The sequence below is a fragment of the Enoplosus armatus genome, unplaced genomic scaffold (genome assembly GCF_043641665.1).
Source record: "Enoplosus armatus isolate fEnoArm2 unplaced genomic scaffold, fEnoArm2.hap1 Scaffold_64, whole genome shotgun sequence".
Classification (NCBI taxonomy): domain Eukaryota; kingdom Metazoa; phylum Chordata; class Actinopteri; order Centrarchiformes; family Enoplosidae; genus Enoplosus; species Enoplosus armatus.
In genome coordinates, this window is record NW_027261256.1 from 21,545 (window position 1) to 41,715 (window position 20,171).

General features: G+C 40.4%; 1 protein-coding gene across 1 annotated transcript in view; it reads right to left on the bottom strand.

The window, feature by feature from the left end:
* LOC139307270 (glutamate receptor-interacting protein 2-like) overlaps positions 1-9,871 on the bottom strand; it is a gene marked incomplete at both ends in the record, with an annotated part of 30,722 nt that extends 20,851 nt beyond the window's left edge. Inside the window, 5 exons of the mRNA XM_070931107.1 lie at positions 2,029-2,104; positions 4,480-4,566; positions 5,618-5,763; positions 5,922-6,057; positions 9,794-9,871. Of these exons, the coding sequence (XP_070787208.1) occupies positions 2,029-2,104; positions 4,480-4,566; positions 5,618-5,763; positions 5,922-6,057; positions 9,794-9,871 (523 nt within the window). The remainder of the gene's footprint in view (positions 1-2,028; positions 2,105-4,479; positions 4,567-5,617; positions 5,764-5,921; positions 6,058-9,793) is intronic.
* Between the last annotated feature and the right edge of the window lie 10,300 nt (positions 9,872-20,171).

The window sequence follows — 20,171 nt, forward strand, 5'->3', positions numbered from 1 at the left end:
ATAATCCAAAGCCAACATGTTCAATGCACTATTGAACCTTTACATATTTTGAATGTTTTGTGACATTCATTCTGAGGGACAAACATCAAAATGTCTGTTGTCATGTACGTTTGACCAGTTTTCCACACTCACAAAAAAGATATTAAAAAGGTACACTACCCAAGCTGGTATTTTAAGAGTTAGGGGTGGATTTAACTGTGTTTTAGGGTGGATTTTCTAACTGAAATTGTTGGTTGAAACTGACACTTAGCCTGCTTTAAGGCCCGCAGGCTCTATCCGTGTCTTTGCTGTCTTTTTTTTATGATGATATGATGATGCAGGAAAAGCAGTTTCTTTGTGATCGTGCAAAAAACAGCGTGGCTTTCTACACTTTCAGAGTTGGCGCTTTAATTCCCAGTGGGTAATGCTAAAAATGTAGGCACTCCTGGGACTGTATGGTGCTGTGGATTAAGTTTTCTCCAATTGGCATATAAATGGGATATAATGCAGCATGAATATCTCATTCGTTTCCTCTGGACTGACCCACATTTTTTTGATGATTTTCTTTAGAATGGTATTAAATGAGCTTCAGGGCAAAATAACTCAGTAGTAAAATAGAATTTAATCTTGGTTTTTGTCCCAGTCTGTCAATCTGTGTGTGCACCTGTGGAGGATCAACGAGGGCCATGGGAAATGTAAAACCGATAGTTTTGGTTGATCTGCACTCAATTTTGACAAAACTGTTCTTCCACACGCCCTAAAGATGCAGTCATCAGTAGTTCAGCAGAAACATAACTGTTTAGTTTCATGCAGTTATTCTGCATGTGTCCCAATTCATTGCTGCATGCAATTATTTCACAGATAGATAGCTACGAGAATAAAAATAGCATCTCTAAGTTCTAAAGTCTGATTGAAGCTGCTGAGTGATCAGAGAAGGGGGTTACCCTTTTCAATCTTCTCCTTTCTTCGCTGGAGTAACAGTTTGGAAACAGCTGAGTAAAGCATGCTGTTCATAATCTAAGCTGCAAGATTTGTGTCATAGCAAAACAGATGGGTGACAAATTAAAGAAAAAACCAACATGAAGTGTCTCAGTAAGGTGTTGTTCTACCACGAGCCTTCAGAACAGCTTCAGTGCTCCTTGTCATAGATTATCCAAGTCTGTTGAACATTCTTTCAAAAATCTACAACTCAAGATGGCCTCTCATACTCCTCAAACAGGAAGTGGAAGAGGCCAACTGTCTGTGTTCATAGGGGGTGGTTTTCTCTATAACAGTTAGAGAAAAAAAAGATGTAAATACTTCCTTTATCTGTATGTTTGTGTTACATTTTAATTGCGTTGCAGAATTGACATATTTTTCCGTTTGTCCATAACAAAGCTCATTGTATTGTATTTCGCAGGCCGTCATCTTTTCCCTTAAAGTATGAGGTCTGAATTCCTGTAGGTGGCGCTCTTTTCTCTGTCTGTTAAATTCATTGCATATACACACCTTTTTGCAGCTGAGTGTTTGTTTTGAACTGTGTAAATGTGGATGTACAGAAGGTTGAATCACTGCTGCCTTACATCAGTTAAACAGGCGCAAAGCTGACATTTATATGAAAATGTCACAGATTATTACTTAAACATGAAGACTGAGACAGACACATGATGACAACATTAAAGGGATAAGAGGTGATTCATGCCGCTGCAGCTATGAGTAACACATAACTGTCAACATACCAGTGACGGTCACAGGGAATGACGCTGTTATCCTTGGGGTTTGTTCGCATGAAGGCGCAGTCAAATCTCTGTGTCGCTGTTTAAATTCAATGCTCGTCTGGCTTTCTATTTTTCCTAGACTTTTATTGGAAGTTGCCCTTGTCACCTCAAAAAGACGATGAATGAATGATTCTTCTCTCGGGCTCTGACAGTATGTGTGTGTGTGTGTGTGTGTTTGCTCAGGTGTGTGTTTGATTGACTATACATGTGGCTTTGTGTGTACACATGCACATGTAGCTGCATGTGCAGTATATATGGGTTTATGGTTGCATGAGCATGCAGTCGCTGCTACCTGTCTGCAGGACCTCCTGGCCTGACGTAGGTGACCACTAGGGGGCGTGACTTGTGCCAGTCTTCGTGGGTACCACCTGCAAGAAGAGCATAAGTTCAGGCTACACTACAAACCTTCACTCTTTATTTATTTCAATTCAGTATGGAAACTACAGAAACTTGCTTCTGATAGGTAATCCATCACAGTGAGGGAGTCATTTGTTTTGTGTTTTGGTCAAACTGACGTTACTGTTTCCTTTGAAGCAACTGGGATTGTTTGGAAAAGTCATTTAAGAAAACTCTGACATCTGAGGTCAAAGAGACTGCTACCTGGAAGGAAGCTTCCTGGAATCAATTTAACCCTTGTATGGTGTTCGGGTCTGTGGGACCCGTTTTCAGTTTTTATCAAAAGAAAAATGAAACAATTAATTATTTTTTCAACCTGAAATTCATTGGCTTTGGCTCATTTTCTGTGAAGAACATAAATCAAAACACATTTTCAATGACCGCATACTGTACACCCACCCTACGCATTTATATTACATACAGGGTGTTTGGGTCCACTGGACCCGGGGCTAATAAAAGTGTGGAAAGTGTAGGTCCTGTGTACCTTCACTCTGTCTTCCTTCTTTCTGGGGCTACTGATAGTGTTTTCTGCCCCTCCTGCTCCCACACAAAGTTGCAACATTATTGAAAATTCAACTCCCAACATTGTCTGCTCTTACATTCCCGCACATTTTACCCTCTGTCTTGCGGGAACCAAACTTTATTTTCTCATACTCTATCCCACCTGCAAACTGATACTGATAGTGTGTGTGTGTGTGTTTTGTTTCTGCCCCTCCTGCTCCCGCACAAAGTTGCAACATTATTGAAAATTCAACTCCCAACATTGTCTGCTCTTACATTCCCGCACATTTTACCCTCTGTCTTGCGGGAACCAAACTTTATTTTCTCATACCCTATCCCACCTGCAAATTAGGGGCGTAACACTATAAATATGGCTTTGCCAGTGTGGTTCCTTATCACAACTGATCAAGATGGCCAAAAGATTATCTGCTGAGAGGGCCTTGCAATTGATTTTGGAAGAGAGAGAAGCTTCTGATGATGATGTCGAGGAAGAGGTTTCAGAATGTGAAGATCACATTTCTGAAAATTCAGAGTCTGACAGTGACTTTGAAGAAGAGGATGAGGTTGAGCACCAATTAGTACCAAAACGAAGACGAGTAGCCCGTCAGCAGCCAGCTCCGGGACCAGCCCGTCAGCAGCCAGCTCGGGGACCAGCCCGTCAGCAGCCAGGTCCAGGACCAGAACAAGCCCACCAGATAGCAAGTGAAGAAATATGGATGTCAAAAAATGGTGAAATTGAATGGTCTTCTTGCCCAAGAAATGAGCCACCCCGCAGAGCTGCTAATGTGATAAGGATGCGACCAGGGCCAACACGGCTGACAGTTACTCGTGTGCAGGACATCAAGTCTTCATTTGAGCTTTTCATCCCAGATTCCATCCAGAAAATTATTCTGGATTGCACTAATCTTGAAGGAAGGCGTGTTTTTGAAGAGAGGTGGAAGGAGATGGACCAAACTGATTTACATGCCTACTTTGGGGTTCTTATCCTTGCTGGAGTTTTCAGGTCCAAAGGGGAATCCACAGAATCCCTGATGTGTTGAGACTGATATTGTTACTGTATGTGTTCAACTTGTGTTATGTAAACTGACCTGAATGAGTTATATGTCTAATGAAGTTCAAATGAATAAAAATCAATAGTTGTGAAACATCATGCTTCATTTGTAAATGTGTTTTTTTCCACTCACTCCACTTGATTATAACTGATTTTCTTTTTTTATTACATTTTATTAAAAAAAACGAGTTGCACATTAATTCATAAATGTGATCTAACAAAGGTAAAGGGCAAATATTAACCATGTTTGCTGTTCATATGACTTGTAATTGGGATGAAGTAAACATCTGTTGAGTATTTTAACATAGAATTGTTTGATTGTGTTGTTTTGAAAACCCAAAACTCTAGCGGGTCCACCAGACCCATGAACACTGGCTGAGTAACAAAAATACTAACACCACACAAGGGTTAAATTGTTATTGTAGGCTTTAGAAATGGTCAGCAGAAATGTAAAGAATATACAGTTTGTAGTTAATTCATTAATTAAACATTAAAACCACTGTAGCCTTCCTGTTATCCTGCTAATTAGTCGTTTAAGTGTACCATGTCAGATGAAGGACATCAGAAAAAAATTTCATATTTTTCATCTTTTTCCTACTTTTACAGATTCACTTTACTTTCTTCAGTGTGAGCACAAATAAATGATGCAATGTCTGTATTTTTACAAGGCACAAAACAGTGATACTGCAACAGTCTCTTCGCTTAGTAACACCATTCCAGCATGCTGCCACGTCAATCATAACCATTCATGTAGTTCTCTAAACACAGTAATTGGCTTATTTTACTGATGGTTACCTCTCATGACGAAACCAAAGCTGTTCCCCTCTTTGTGCAAACAGATGTCGATTGTCTTTGATATAACCCCTGAGGAGCTGTCTGGTGCTTTGAGAAGGCAGACATAGACAGAGATAAGAAAGCGTTGCATCATGCTAATGGAACATATACATTTAATACAGAAAAATAAAAGAAATATGAATAATGGCTTAATGTAATGATATGATGATATAATGCCATACAATTGCAACACTGCAAGAAATATACATTTTTCTTTGAATTGCACCTGCATCCCAACAGGTATGCATTATGGGGTGTGGGTTTTAATTAAGGATGCCTATTATCTCCTTTACTGCTATTACTGTAGCTACTAAAACTACAATTCTATAATCTTAAAATGCAGTATAATAAAATGAAAGTACACATATATGGAGGAGCCGTTGGTGCGTCAGTCAGACGACGAGCTCATCAGCTTCTACCTGCTACGTGCTCTTTGTATTAACAGGCATTCAGACTGAAAATAGCGCAGCGTTAAAGAAATGGTGGCGTGTGCGTCTGAGACAATGAGATTGTTTGAGGAATAGATGCATGAGTTTAAAGGCGTTTCAGATGAGAAAACAGTGCACAGCAATTTATGACACTGTGGCACAGAATATTTGCACGTCATCACAGCGACAATAGTTTTATCTTTACGGTCGGCAGGTAAACAGCAGAATCAGAGTTCCCATCACGCAGTACAATGCTTGATGGCATCGTGACGGGTTTGATAACCCTGGGACCCCTGCTGTACCAACAGTGGTCTCATTGAAATCGTGTTTTTCCAGCCCAGCATCCTACAGAACACGTTCACACAGGATGATTCTGCATCTCGCTATTTACGTCCAGTGCCAAAGCAGAAGTAGTTTGCACTATACAGCAAGGTGAAACATACAGATATGGAGGGTGGGGTGGATGATGGAAGTTTAGTGAGTCTGATTTGCATACAGGAGACCATGACAGATCTGCAATTAACATTTGACTTTTTCTTGTAACCACCATCTTTCCACAACCACAACAAGGTGTTCTAGGTGCCTACTCCTCACATTCACTAACCTTAACCAACTGTTGGCCCTCACATTAACCCCCAGCCTTAACCATCCCTTGTCGTAGTTGTATGTACCTGTAGGGGGCAGTTCATACTCCACCTCCAGCAGAACTCTCTCCCCTACGTTCTTCAGTAAGCTGATTATCTCTTCATGCCGCAGTTTGGTCAGATTGATGCCGTTCACCGACTTTATGTAGTCACCGACATTTAGCTGGTCACTCCTGCGCAGAAAAGGGATGAAAGCATGTAAAAGCTCGCAGAAATGACAATCAGATGTACATGTTTTGAAAATATGGCAATTAAGACAAGTTTTTTCACCCCTGAGCCCCTGTTTTATTACAGAATATCAAGAAAGTCTGAATGTATTTTTGTTTCCCACCTGGCTGCCAGTCCTCCAGGCCGTAGGTTTGATACCCGCGGTTTCCCATCCTTGTCGGTTCCTCCTGAGATGGTGAGGCCCAATGTGCTGCCTTCTTTCTTCACCAGCTCCACCATGGTCACCCCCCGCAGAGCTTCTACCCAAAAACACACATACACATAAAGACAAATACACACACACGAAACAGGGAAAGAGAAGGACGTACACACACACACACACACACACACACACACACACACACATATACGTACACAGACATATACGCACACACTCGCACACACAAAATAGATAGAGAGATAAGTGGTTAGTGTCTGCCCTCTGTCCATTCTGATTCCCGGATTAAAGGGAAGCCAAGATACAAGAAGGATAAACCAAAAGACGTTCGCTGCTGTGTCCTTGAGTGAGACGCTGATCCCCTGTCTGCTCATTATAAGAGAGTCAGCTGAAATGACTAAAATGTAAATGTGAAGATCAGATAAGATAAGCATCAGTTAATGAGACTTAACAAAGCCTCATTGTTTCACTGTGTGTATCACTGCACTTGAAAAGTTCCTGGCAGGGATGAAAAGGCCTTGAAAGCTTAAAGGACATCATCAGTAACAGCGAATTTGTACAACAGTCAGACAAGCAAATTATGTTAAACAAGACTTTATGTGAAGGAAAAACATCATATATAGCAAGGTTAGACTGCAGGTTGTTGACTACAAGTTACTGTAGAGATTTGTTTCACTCTGAGATTCTTACAAGTCAATCTTAAATTTCAATTCAGTTCAAAAGGCTTTATTGGCATGATAGTTTCGAAAACAATGTTGCCGAAGTGTTAAAACGCAATTCGTCCAAATATTTGGACAGTACACAATCTGTTCATACATGTCAAAAACCGTAAATACATCTATTGTGATACACATCTTTATATTACATTTATTGTAGACAGTATAAATGTATTATTGTTAATAACAGGTGTCTCATTAGGGTCTTTTTTATTCATATATACATGCAGGTGTCTAAAAATGTATTACTTTGGACATCTGTGATACTAAACTAAATTTAGACCTTGCAATACTTTAGTTGACCATTAAATATTTATATATAAAATGTACTGTATATCAGAGGAATTTTCAAAAACAGCCATTTAAACCATGTATCAGACATTATTTGGACTGTGATATATTAAATCTCTTAGTCGAAACCAAGACTACTGACATACTTTGAATCAGTCTGTAACTAACTAACTAACTAAACCCTCCACTGAACCCACTGAAGTGGATTCTCTGTGGGCTGTAGTAACGAGGATCAAGGAATGGTGGACCATTGGAGGACAAAAAGCTATTGTACAGTGTTGTATTCCCTGAACACTTAATTAAACAACCGTATAAACAAAGGCATCACAATATCCAGAAACATTACATGTAACCTCTTTTCTAACAACTGCAGCGGGCCAGCTATTCTCGGGCTGAGTCAAGGCTTGATGAGGTAAACAACTTAATGGGTTGACTTGGGAACAACGCTGCGGAGCTGGAGAGTTCAGCTCACCTTCATGCTTCTGCTGCTTTGAAGTTAAGAGTTCATGACAAAAGTTCATGAGGAAAGACTCATTTGTCCGTGGCTGTGCGCAGAGTTATCTGACACTATATCCAAACCATCTACCATCCTTTAAAGGAGGCACTCAACACCCAAGGACTGGAAGAAAAGCTGTGTTCCTCTGTTTCTGCAGTGGTCATGCTGTGTGTGTGATAGCAGACTGACACAGGCGAGTCTTGTTTCTGGCCCCCTGATTGACGTAAGTCCAGCATTCACTCTCTTCTATCTCCTGTGGTCTCTCCTGTGGTCTCTACAACTCCTTTGTGAAATATCTCTTTAGCTGCTGAACGTTCCACTAGTTTCTAACTGTGTCTGTCTGTCTGAGCAGGTCGGGTACGGTGGGATTTTCACTGAGAAAACTGCTTTCTTGTGCAGCTAAAAATGACACTACGGGAGCACTTAGAGTGAATCGAAACAGTAAATTTGTAAATGAGCTAAAATATAGCAATAGCATTATAGCGCCTTTGTAGGTGAAACGAGTGAGGCACTGATGTAATAGGCTGATAGACAGCTGTCTCTCCATTTGTCTGTATTTGTATCATCATCATTTACACATGCACACACACACACACACACACACACACACTAACACACACACGGGCGACAGGAACCATTGAGTGAGTACTGCAGATAAAAAGCTGTCTCTCATTCGTCTCTATATCTTCTATTCACACTCATGCACACACACACACACACAGGTGATATGAAGCTTTGGTGTGATAGATGGCTAGATTAGGTAAATCCTTCAGGCGACACTGAGGATCAGTGAGGTGCTTCACACCACCGTTATTTCTGGTGGGTATTACAATACACATATATTCACACAGGAACACACACACACACACATACATTATCTGCAGAAGGGCACTCGTTCATTCATTAGTCCTTGTACTGTTCATATTTGCATAAAAGCACCAGCGCTTTCACAAATGTAGTTCGATGCTGTGAACATCTTCCGAACTGAATCCATCACAAAATGAGTTTCTCCTCCACAGATGCAGAACTGACCGCGTTGGGATCCATAAAGTTTTATCTACCACTTAATGTTGATGCTCAGGGAATACAGAATACACGTGAGAGGATTTCTACATACAGAAGAAAATCATTTCTGTTATGTAAACAGAGAACTAAGGGCCAAGGAGTTATTTTACATCTAGTGATGATCAGGCTAACGGAAAAAAGTGCAAATGTTATCTGTCTCACACACACACACACACACATTGAGATATATCCTTATGAAGATGTACTCAAATAATAGTCAAGAGTCAACAACAATGTGGCTATGGAAGGTGAATGAGACAAATACTTGTAATTTAATATACCTGTGAAGCAACGCGACGCTGGAACTGAGCACGGAGCTGAGTTACGTAACTGTGCACGATGAATACGGATTGATAACGAGAAGAGGGGAAAAGTATAAAAGAAACAGGAAAAGGAAATCGACGGAGACAGCAAGAGATGACTCAATGGAGGGATTTGGCTGAGGTGATAAGAAGGCAGGAAAAAAGAAAAGCTGATACAGGAGATGAACTAAAATGTCTGATTTGATGTGTGACATATATTCATGTGAGAGAGAAGGTAAGACAGCATCAAGCCAAGAAAACCATTTCATCATGGGACACTATACTTGAATCTGACAATTTGAGCCCAATTCTTTCATGTGACAAAGAAAAATCTACTGTCTTCTTATCTGACATGTTTGTTGCTAAGCAGCTTCATAGGTTTAAGGTTGTACTTTCAGCTCACTTTTAGTTTCTGCTCGTGTGCTTGACTAGTTGGCATTAATGGATGATTGCTTATGAAAAAAAAAACTGAATATCTGCCAAAATATAAAGTTTTGCTTTTCAACTTCACAGTCACAATAAAACTGTTTTGGTGTATTTCTCTGCTTTTCACATAATGCATGAGGGGGTCATTCAGTGTCATATAAGTTGGGGAGAGAAAGGTGGTTCTACTGGATGATCGTGTACGAGATGGTTAGAGTTTTATTTTGCAACAGCATCGGGTCACCAGCTAAGATACAGACAGAATGGGGTTTTATGGAACCGTTCACACAAACTTTCAGAGAAAACACATCAGTTCACAGACGACCTGGAACCTTGTTGTTATCTCTGCAGTCATCAGGTCACCCTGTCATTCATACACAAAGTGCATCAGAATCTGATAGTGAACTAGAGTGAAAATGATCCGGTTTGATGTTTTTGTTAATTCCACAAAGTAGTCGCCAAATTCGGCTGATGGCATTTCTATTACGATAGATAGATAGATAGATAGATAGAAGTTGTATGTACCTGGTATACTGTGTCTTCTCGAGGCCATGGTCTGTTCTGGTCCAGAGATATCCTTTGTTTTTCCATATGGCCCGTCATCTAGAGAGAACAGAGACACACAATAAAGCTTTAGAGGCATCAATAAACTTCTAATTTTGTAATTTAAAAATCGAAACAGTGACGAAACAAAGATGAACAGTATTTATGACCCTGCTCATTAAGACAAGTGAAAGGTGTTGGATTGAGGTTTACTTCCTGTTTCATGCTGTATAATACCACATACACAACAACTTCAACAAGAATCAACAGTCCCAACACACTTTGATGCTGATGAACATTATAGATGTTATTCGTTGTCAGTTAATTTGACTGCGATCTCTCTGTGCTGTGTTTGGCTGTACACAGTGAGTGAGTGAGACAAACATTTGAGGCATTGTCCTGATTAAGTTGAAGCCCCTAAAGTTACACACAGCGCCACCTACAGGTCGGAAGTGCAGCAGTGAGCCTGAGCAGACGCAGCCACAGTGGGTCTTGCTGCCTAAAGAGCTGCAGAAGGCTCTCTCAATGCTGTTTCAGGGGCGTGTCCCCCCCTGACAAGTGTAACATTTGCAAAAATTGTACAAAAATGCTGCTGTGTAAACACTTGAAAAACCTCCCTCATATATAATCTACTTAGCAGTATCACAAGTGCAATAACATCCACATTGTATGTACACCCATGTAAGACGATTACATGTAAGGAAGACTTTCAGTCACTGTAGTACCTTTCAATAGTTTGATGCATTGCTATATACACAGTAAGGCAATTTGCGAAGTGTTGATATGAAGTCTGCCTGCTGCACAGTGAAACAGAGGCCATCATTGTTATATGTCACAGGAGGGAACAGATGTCCTGCTTTATAGTCTCTGACAGAGACTTCCAGGCAGAGACGTGAGGATTTTAATATTTGATAAGTTATAAATTCAGTTCTACTCGGTTTTCCACAGGTGTCTGTTTGAAACTGCCCTTTGAAACTGTAGAATTAACTGCACAGACTGGAGTCCTCCAAGAAGTCATCACTTTCAAACTCCAATGCTAAATTAACATCCAACCAATCAATCAATACATACATCGATCAATCTATCAAAGGCTAGAAATTAGCGATGGAAATTAGCAATATATACATATGATTTGTAGTCGTATTTTTTTTATATTATTAAATATTTTACATATACATTGAATTTAATGTCCATTTGAGGGTAGCGAGACAAAATAATTTTCTGTTTTTCCCCCCAAAAAAATTCAACAGGTGCTACGATTAATTGTTATGACTTGCTTTGCCTGCAGGAGGCGAACAGGATGGACTTACAGGATCCACCTCTGTAGGTCTAAACTGTTGCTATTACTTTCCTTTTCTGCGGCTGTGCAAGCTGGCATGTGTAGAACTGGTCTGGAAGAGATTTTAGGTGAAGATTCACTTCAGTCTCTGTTTTAGAGTTCATCATTTAGTTTTTAACAAGTCCTGAGCTGGAGAACTTTTAGATTTCATTGTACATATTTGAAGGTCTCATCTATGATATATGTAGGGTATTAAGTATTTTGCCAACGCACCTCAGTTTGACAGCAGCTGTGACAGTGGAGCTGAGGCTGTTGTTGTTGTGGCTCAGGGGGGAGAGGATGCGTCCTACTTTACAACCTCTGCTCCATCAGAGGGGTGGGATACCTTTAACAATTCATGAGCCAATTCTCAACTACTTTCACATCCTCCTCCAGAAGTGTCATTAAGTTGCATTATAGTCAGGGACAATTACACCACATAAATGTCTCTGCTAAACTTAAAAATAATAATAAATATGGATTCTGCTTTCCAGCACCTGAAGCAGCATTTGAAACCAGCTTACTATCATCAGCAGGGTTAAGCAGTTGGAAAGGATTTTAAAATGCAGAGTGTCCTGCAAAGTCCTTTATCTTCTAAGTTGTGCTTTTAATTCCTCTTTAAATTGCATTCACACTCTGTTCCGCAAGTCTCACTTTCACTGCAGCAAATAGTCTGCAATAGTTACTTTCTTTTTTTTAATGCAGGACATATTTCATACTGCTGCCACTGAGCTTAACTAGCGGTTTTAATTTTTTTAGAATTAAAACATCATTTGCAAACTGTGGCTCAGTGGTTAAAACGTGTCACCTTGCAGCTTATTCACTTGCTTATTCACAGTGTGGCTGTTTCCACATTCATTCAAGACATGCAGGTTAGCTGAACGTGAGAGTGAGTGTGCGAGTTAAATGTGTTTGAACTGTGATAGACAGATAGATAGCGATATGTTGCGTCCCCTGATTATGAGAACGCATGGATGGATAAATCCGTCACTGACGGAAATCGCTAAATTTCTTTTGGTGGATTTCAGCTATTTTTTCATGCTCTGAATCTTTGTTTGGAGCTTCTCTCTCAAGTCTGCTTTCAGAGCTTCTCAGCTTCTTTTAGAAGAATGCTTTAAGCATTAAAATCCAGTTTGTACATCTATCCTACCTAACAAACTTTACAATAATTACAATAATTTTTACCATGTAAACAAGTAGTTTCCTATCTTCCATCAACCTAATATATGAAGTGTTTTCACTCTTGAAATTTCCATACGTGGCACATTTCCCCGCCATCTCACACCTTTGAAATATGGAGCACTTTCCCACTGGTGATGCTTAGAAATCAGTTCTCTTCCCAGCAGTGACAGTGGAAAGGAGGCCATTGTTGTTGTGTTTCAGAGTTTAGCGATCTTCACAGAGGTGTAATAACTTTAATAATTCATAAGTTGTGGATTCAATTTTGCTTTAAACCGCTTTCATAAGTTATCTGGCTGGCTGCTTTCCTGCTGTGGGGCTGTCACAGGCATAATGGACCCCAGAGGCTGCTCATCAACACACACACAGACACACAAATACACGCATCAACAGCAACACATGCACACAAACATGCGCGGCCTCTGGCAGCCGAGAGTGATGCACACCCAAAAGGATTTAGGCACCCAATGTACACCTGCATGTGCACAGGCACGCAAACACACAAAACACACAAATAAGACTCAAATATGTAAATACAAATACAAGTCCTGCGTGTACTGTTATATAAACAGTAAGTAGCACACACACACACTGAGACATAAAGAATGCTTTAGGCAACTTGGCCATCTCTGTCTCTGTGACTGGATGTAAGACAAACTATCTTAGTCACAACTTTTTTCCTCCAGCGGTATGAATCCTCAGCCCTCGTCCACCAAACCCACAACTTTTTCGTGCCAGAGTCTTGGTGGCCGAGGTATCAGCACGCTGCAAACATGTTTGTCACAACAGCCATTTGGAAGCATAACGCACGATCTGGGCACACTGATAGTCTTCTTGAGTGGATATACACATCAGCTTCACTCTGACACGTTGTCTTTTTCAGGTCTCTTTCTGCTGGCTTTTCTCTCCGTTCTCCAACTCTGCCTGATAAATTAGCGTCTCCTGGTGAATAATTTGAATGTGATTAGGCTAATGACTGCTGGCACTGTCAGCTTACTGAACAGGTTGAGTTATAGACGACGCATCAGGCCAGATTTTCCACCTGCAGTAGAAGCAATGGCATAATTCTTATGGCGTGAGCACATTTTTCAGAGGGTAATGACTTTAACACGAGCAAGGCGGGTCGACAGACAAAAGGACGGATGTCATCATAAAGATCTAACTAATATTTGTACAAAATTGTTCAAAGTTCAGATTCATCACTATCAGAAATAATGCTATTGTTGTTACTGAGTGAATAAATGCATGTTTTGAACAGTAATTGAGGACAAAGCTGAAGTATTTTCAGGCCATTTTTTTAAAATTCTAGATTAAATATTAACATTTGCTTGTGTCTTTTAACTGCTTGTTTTTTCCTGTTTTACCTTTCTCCTCTTATTATTATTATTATTATTATTATTATTGTTATTATCAATAGTAGTAAAAGTTGCAGTAGCAGTTGTAGTATTCCCCAAAACATCTTTGTTGTAAGTGGAGGCAAAGGGTTTTCACACACCACAGGTGGCAGCCAGAGATGTATTTCTTGCAGATTAGTTTCAGGCTTAATTATTCATTGGTGGGGCTACAGAACTTGTAGCATATTATAGTCAGTTTCAAGTATCAGATGGCAAACACAGAATAATATTCTCTTCTCTTAATGGACAGGTAGACAAAACCCAAGTGCAGACCGAATGCAAGCAGATGAAGAAAAACTATTAACAGAGAAACTACAGAGACTGTAAGAAGTGCCTACAGAGCTCAGTTGCTGGTTGTGGAGTTTTTGCAGCAGCATGGGCCTGAGCCATGCTGTCTGGCTCCACAACGGTGGAACGAGCTCCACACTGACATCAGGACGGCAGAAACTCTGTTCAGATTGCACCTTGGCCCATAAAAGAAATGTATCGTATTGCTTCTAAATGTAGTACTTGGAGCAGCTCTGCATATTTGACAAAGCTGATGACCTCCATCATTCAGTAAACTCTGTGTTGTATCCACACTGTTGAATGCATGCATCGTAATTCGCCCTGGATGAAAGCGTCAGCTAATGTCATGCAGGGGGAAGTTTTTCGAGACTGGGTGTCGGGGGGCCTTCCTCTGGCTGCCGGCTGGCTAACAGCGCTAACAGCGCTGCCTGCTGGGGTGAGTACTGGAGGAGCTTTTGTAGCCTGTTTCCAAATGTCAAGTTGCTTTTTAACTTTAAGGTCATAGCTCATTTATTATATATTTTCTGCCCACAAGACTAACAGAGGCTGTTTCAGATAATATACACAAAATTTAGTCATGAGCAAATATCCAGTGATTTTCTAACCTTGAACTGCTACAACATTAAAAAAGAAAAGCCAATAATATACAGTATGATTCCTAATGGTGTACTTGTAAGCTTAGTGCTCACTCACTGTTGCCCGAGTGAGTGAAGTTGAAGTACAAACTGCAGGTGCAGTATCTCCTGCTTGTTTTACAGGGTTGTAGGATAAAAATTCTACCTGTCAGATTTAAAACATCCAGCTTTATACAGAAACACCTGCTAGGCCTGTGTGTGTGCGAGTGTATCTCTTGTCTGTGTGTGTGCATGCATGCATGAAGAGAATACTAACAGACATTGCTCTGTAGTATCTCGCAGGACTCCCTCAAGCTTTCACCAAACCTTTGCACAAACACGCACATACACACAAACATGATGTATGCAGTATAATCACACACTAACTCTTCGTCCTCGGAGCAGGCTGTTGAGGATGAGGCTGTGCTGCCGACACCTCAGAGTGACAGAGATGCAATGGCTGTATTCTGCAAACGTCCTCACTGCCTGCTCACAATCCTGCAGCAGTTTCAGCTCTTCCTATCATCCAACAGACGTAATCTGTTCTGGTGGGGAACCTCTCTGAATTGTTCCCACATGATCTTGAGAGCCCAGTAATAACTGACCTGGTGACTGTCAGGTCAAAAGACATCAAGATGACTAGGTTAAAATCTAAAAAACGAAATGTTGAAAATGGACAGATTATAGATGTCTATTACAAACAGCTTTTGTTTCTATTTTTTACAGTGTTCAAAGACTACATTCCAGTGCATAGCTAGGGTCAGCTTCACATTGAAATATAGTCACTGAAATGCTGTTCAAACGCTTGAAGTTGTCAACCTACAGTGGCTGTGTATAAAAGTTTCACTTTTCAAACAAATTCATTAAGTGTCTGGATGTCTTCAGAGCAGTCACATGAGAGTCAGTGTGAAACACTTAGCTCACCTGACTAAGATAAGAAGAAACAGCTCTTTTCATAAATTCATGGCATAATATAGAAGAGAAAACACACCGGGCCAGAACTGAGCAATGTTCACCAGTTAACAAGAATAAGGTGTGAAAGAGGCCGTACATGTAAAGGAGCGCTGCGACGCCACCTGTCTGAGTCACTAACTAAACTGTATAACATTGCTGGCATCACGTCTCTCAAATACACTCACCTGCCCAGTCTGGTGGGGCAGGACATTACCCCGAGAGCTGGACCGAGTTCTCTATTAAACGCAGATGAAATTAATATAGATCTTCTGATCCAGCCAAGTCAAGTCTAGTGAGTTTCATTCATATAGCTGTATATCACAAATCACAGTTTGCCTCGGGAGGATTTACAATCTGTACAGCAGATACATATACAACGCCCTCTGTCCTTAATGCAGGAAACCTCAGGAAGAGCAACAGAGGAGGGATCCCTCTCCCAGGACGGGCAGACATGCAACAGATGTGGTGTGTACAGAGCAGATTCACAACAGAAAATCACAATATTCACAATTGTGACTCCTGACAAGGTTATATCCCAAAAAGTTGGAGTGTTCCTTTAATGTTTGTGCGTTCACTGTATCTGTTTCGTCCTTAAGGACCACCATACAGAAAACCATCCACCCAAGTTACCGCCGAGTCTATTAACACACACGACGCAAACACTGACATGCATATTTCACATTTTGCCTCAAGGTCACCAGAAAGCTACGAGACAGGCACCGGGCCAGACAGACAGAGAGGGAGACGGAGCTCGAGGCAGTCTACAACAATACACACAAACACACCCACACAATTTCACACAGACAAAACACAAAAGACACATATGAGGATGCTCTGACAGATACTCAGGGCGATATCACATAATTACACAAACACATTCAAACACACAATCTCTGTTTCTCTTTATCTGTCTCTCTCTCTTTCACAAACACACACACACACACACACACACACTTTGCCAGAGGCCACTGCTGTGCTAGCTGCAGCCGTGGTGACCTTACATTATCTATGAGGACTGTGGACTCTTCTAGGTTGACACACACATCACACACACACACACACACACACACACACATTTTATTGCATTCTTTTTTGGACACACACACATACGGACTCATTGCTCAAACACAGTCACACGCACAAACAATTCATACATGTTGTCTACATGCACACCCACACAGCTTGCAGTGTAATCTGCATTATGATCAAAGTTTCACCTCATTATGTTGGATGTGACACACACACACACACACACACACACACAGACACACACACAGACCCAGCCGAAACTGTTGTGAGAGTAAGGCAGTGCCACTCTGGCTAAGGGTGTGTATGTGTGTGTGTGTGTGTGTGTGTGTGTGTGTTTTTGGGAACATGAAATTGGACAAACAGTGTGTAATGACCGCAATGTATTCATTGTAGCAGCGCTAAGGGTGTTTAAAATTCAGTTTATGGCTGAGATTCTCAACCAATCTTTGGGGATTGAGGTCAGAGTGTTTTCTAAAACTGATGTATTGATACAAAATTGAACACTGGTGCTTCGAGCTCAGGCCATTGGATATATATATATATATATATATATATATATATATATATATATATAAAGAATTCTTACATTCAACAAAGTCAAAACCCTAATCTAGCCTGAGCCCAAAGCTACTTGCAAGAAGATGGCCCAAACCCGGCCCGTTCCAGACGAATCCTGACAACATACCGGCACTCAGGCGGGTCAGTTACAGACCTCTGAGGCTTATCTTGACCACGTTTTTTTTCAGCATCATTGTTCACATTTTTGAAGAGGCATATTCAAAAGTACATAGCGGATTTAAATTGGCATCTAAAAGTCAGCACTAATATCTTTTGATATATTTACACGTTTGAATTTATGTATTGTACCAATTTGTAACCACCATCATGCTCTTAAAACACTGAGAGTGCTGAAATCCATATGACATAACCATCAGTAATAACAGCACACATTTTATTTATACTGGAATGGATATGACCTTACCAAAGTGCTAAAAACGTTAAACACGGAACTGATCATTTTCCTGAAGTCTGCGCACCGAGCAGATCCACAGGTTCTGTTCAGGGCCAAATTTGACAAATAAAGCATCCTGCATCTGAAATCCAACACAATCATCACAGTGCAACATAAACAAACTGTGCCAGTCTGTCAAAAGTGGCTTTCCTGCTAATGCAGCAGATGTAACCAGTTTGTGAATGTAACAGACAGGTTCGGGACAGTTTTCTACAAAGATCAGTCCCTTCAGGCATACTGTAGAAAATGTTTTTACAGTGTATGAACCTCAGACGCTTTAAGGGTTGTTTGTTTTCTTTGACTGAGGTACCCTGAGGTAATTGTTGTGCTTTAGGGTTTTAGAAGAACCCCTGGTGAACCTCTAGGTGTTAAAGTCAATGTAATATGTTTGTTTCTTTAAGGTATTTTCAATCTCTCAGCTTCTGTCCCTGTCTATTGTCCTGTGGTTATTATTTTCTGATCAATATTAAGACCAATGTTACAAATGAGAATCCAGTGTCAATTTATTTTTGTATTAAAGCTCTAACGGTTGAAAACAAGCTATTTAACTACAACTCCAATAGCTTTCCCCCTAGTTTTTGTCTGCCATGTTGAATCAATAAAACCTTATATACGATTACTCACCCACACAGTTTAACAATCGTTACAACTTTTTTGTAGCTTACTATGAGTAAGTCTCCTGTCCACTTTTATTACGCTAAAAATGTGTAACGCTGTGTAAACACCATGAATGGGTTTTTCAGTTTAGCACCACAGAAGGATCTTCTTGAAAGATTAAGAACCTCGTCATCATTTGTGGTTTCTGCGAAGATCAATTTCTGAGTTTAGGAAGCCAAAAGTGCATTTTAGCTGGAAGAAATACGGAGCAACACCTTCATTTTAGAATGTACAATGCTGACAATTGTGAAGTAAAGACACAAAAGGATTTAAAACTGCATTTATAAACTAAATGAACCTTTTCAGCTTTTCTCCCCTGGGTTTCTTCTGTAGCAACAAAATATTGATGCATTTTTACATCAATCAACAGCAGCAGCACTCTTTCCCTACTCTCTCAGAATTTGAAAGTGTGTTTCATCTGTGAGAAAATCACGACTTGGACTAGTTTCAATATTACCCAGAAGATATAAAAAAAAATCTTCTCACATTGTGAAAACACTTTCAAAAATCTCCAAACGACTATGTGTGTGCAAGGCTGCAACAACAAATGAATGTCCAGAAGGTACTAACACTGCACACAATAGTAAAAATTAACATAATAATGCTGCCTATTTATGATATTTTGTTGCCTGAGTTAATGTGCATAATACACTTGAATGCGCTGAAACTACAGGAGTGCGCTGTGTTTGTATTGGGCAGCTGCCAGGTACCAACGACTGTATTAAAAGTGAAGCAGACTGCTGCTGAAAAAAGAGCAGCAATACACAGCAAGGCTTATGTGGGTGCATAAAAGAAAACACAAGACAAGCCATTGAAAGGAGTTGAATTGAACGGAGTAATGCACTCGGCTTATTTCATTTTGTTGAATAAGGCATTTAAGCCGACACACCATTATAATCAACCAACTATTCAGCAAGCCCTCAGGTAGGCGTCAGCGTGCTGCTGAAGCGCTCAGATAAAGACAGGAACACCTGGTCATTCACAGCTACAATACAGAAAGACTGGCAGAGCAACTGGCGGGAAAAATCCTCTAATTCTAAATAAAAACATTATTTTCTCAGAAAAGATGTCAATTTATACATTTTGTCATCATGTTTTAACTGGATCTAAAATACAAAGTTTTCCAAATGGTGTCCAATAAACTGTCAACTCTCAGCTTCTGTAAATATGGTTTAATATAATTTCTTGTGGATCAAAAAGAACAACAGAGTTGGCCCTTTATTCAAATGCTTAAAACAACATATGTTCATGTTTTTCTGCCAAGGATCCTGTTCTGGTTGTGCAAGTAATGACTGTTTTCTTTCAGTAGCAAAGGCGGAAATATCGTGGACATTAGAGACTGCGTTTCGCTTCTTGTCTCCTGCCAACATTTAACTTCTTTTAATCATGAAGGCAATCTTACCCAAGTAGTTTTAGTCCTCTAAACTTACTTAAACAGACTAATGAAACTGCCTTTAACTTACTAACAAGTATTGTCTGTTCATCCAAAGCCTGATATATCTCTATTCCGCTGTGTCGTGGAGCTCCATTGTTGTCCAAAAACTATTAAAAACACATCAGTGAGCCACACTGGTGCACCGGGTGACATGTTCCTTCATTACCATGAACACACACACACTATAGGAACAAATGGACTCGGGGCTGGGAGCCACAGGCAGAGCAGGGAAGTAGTACAACACTGAGAGAATTGTTGGTTTTTGGTCTTTTTACGGGATTTATTGGCAAAAACAATAATATATAATACCACAGGTTTTATCCATTACATTTCCAAGAAGGTGTTTAACTCCCAGACACTGGTGGACTCAGCCCCCTGTTGCCCTCTTGGATGCCCCTGATAAATCATGATAAAGTGCCTTCCAGGGCGCCCTCCAGGTGGAGAAAACACCTCCATGCCTCTAAGTGGTGTAATAGTTCA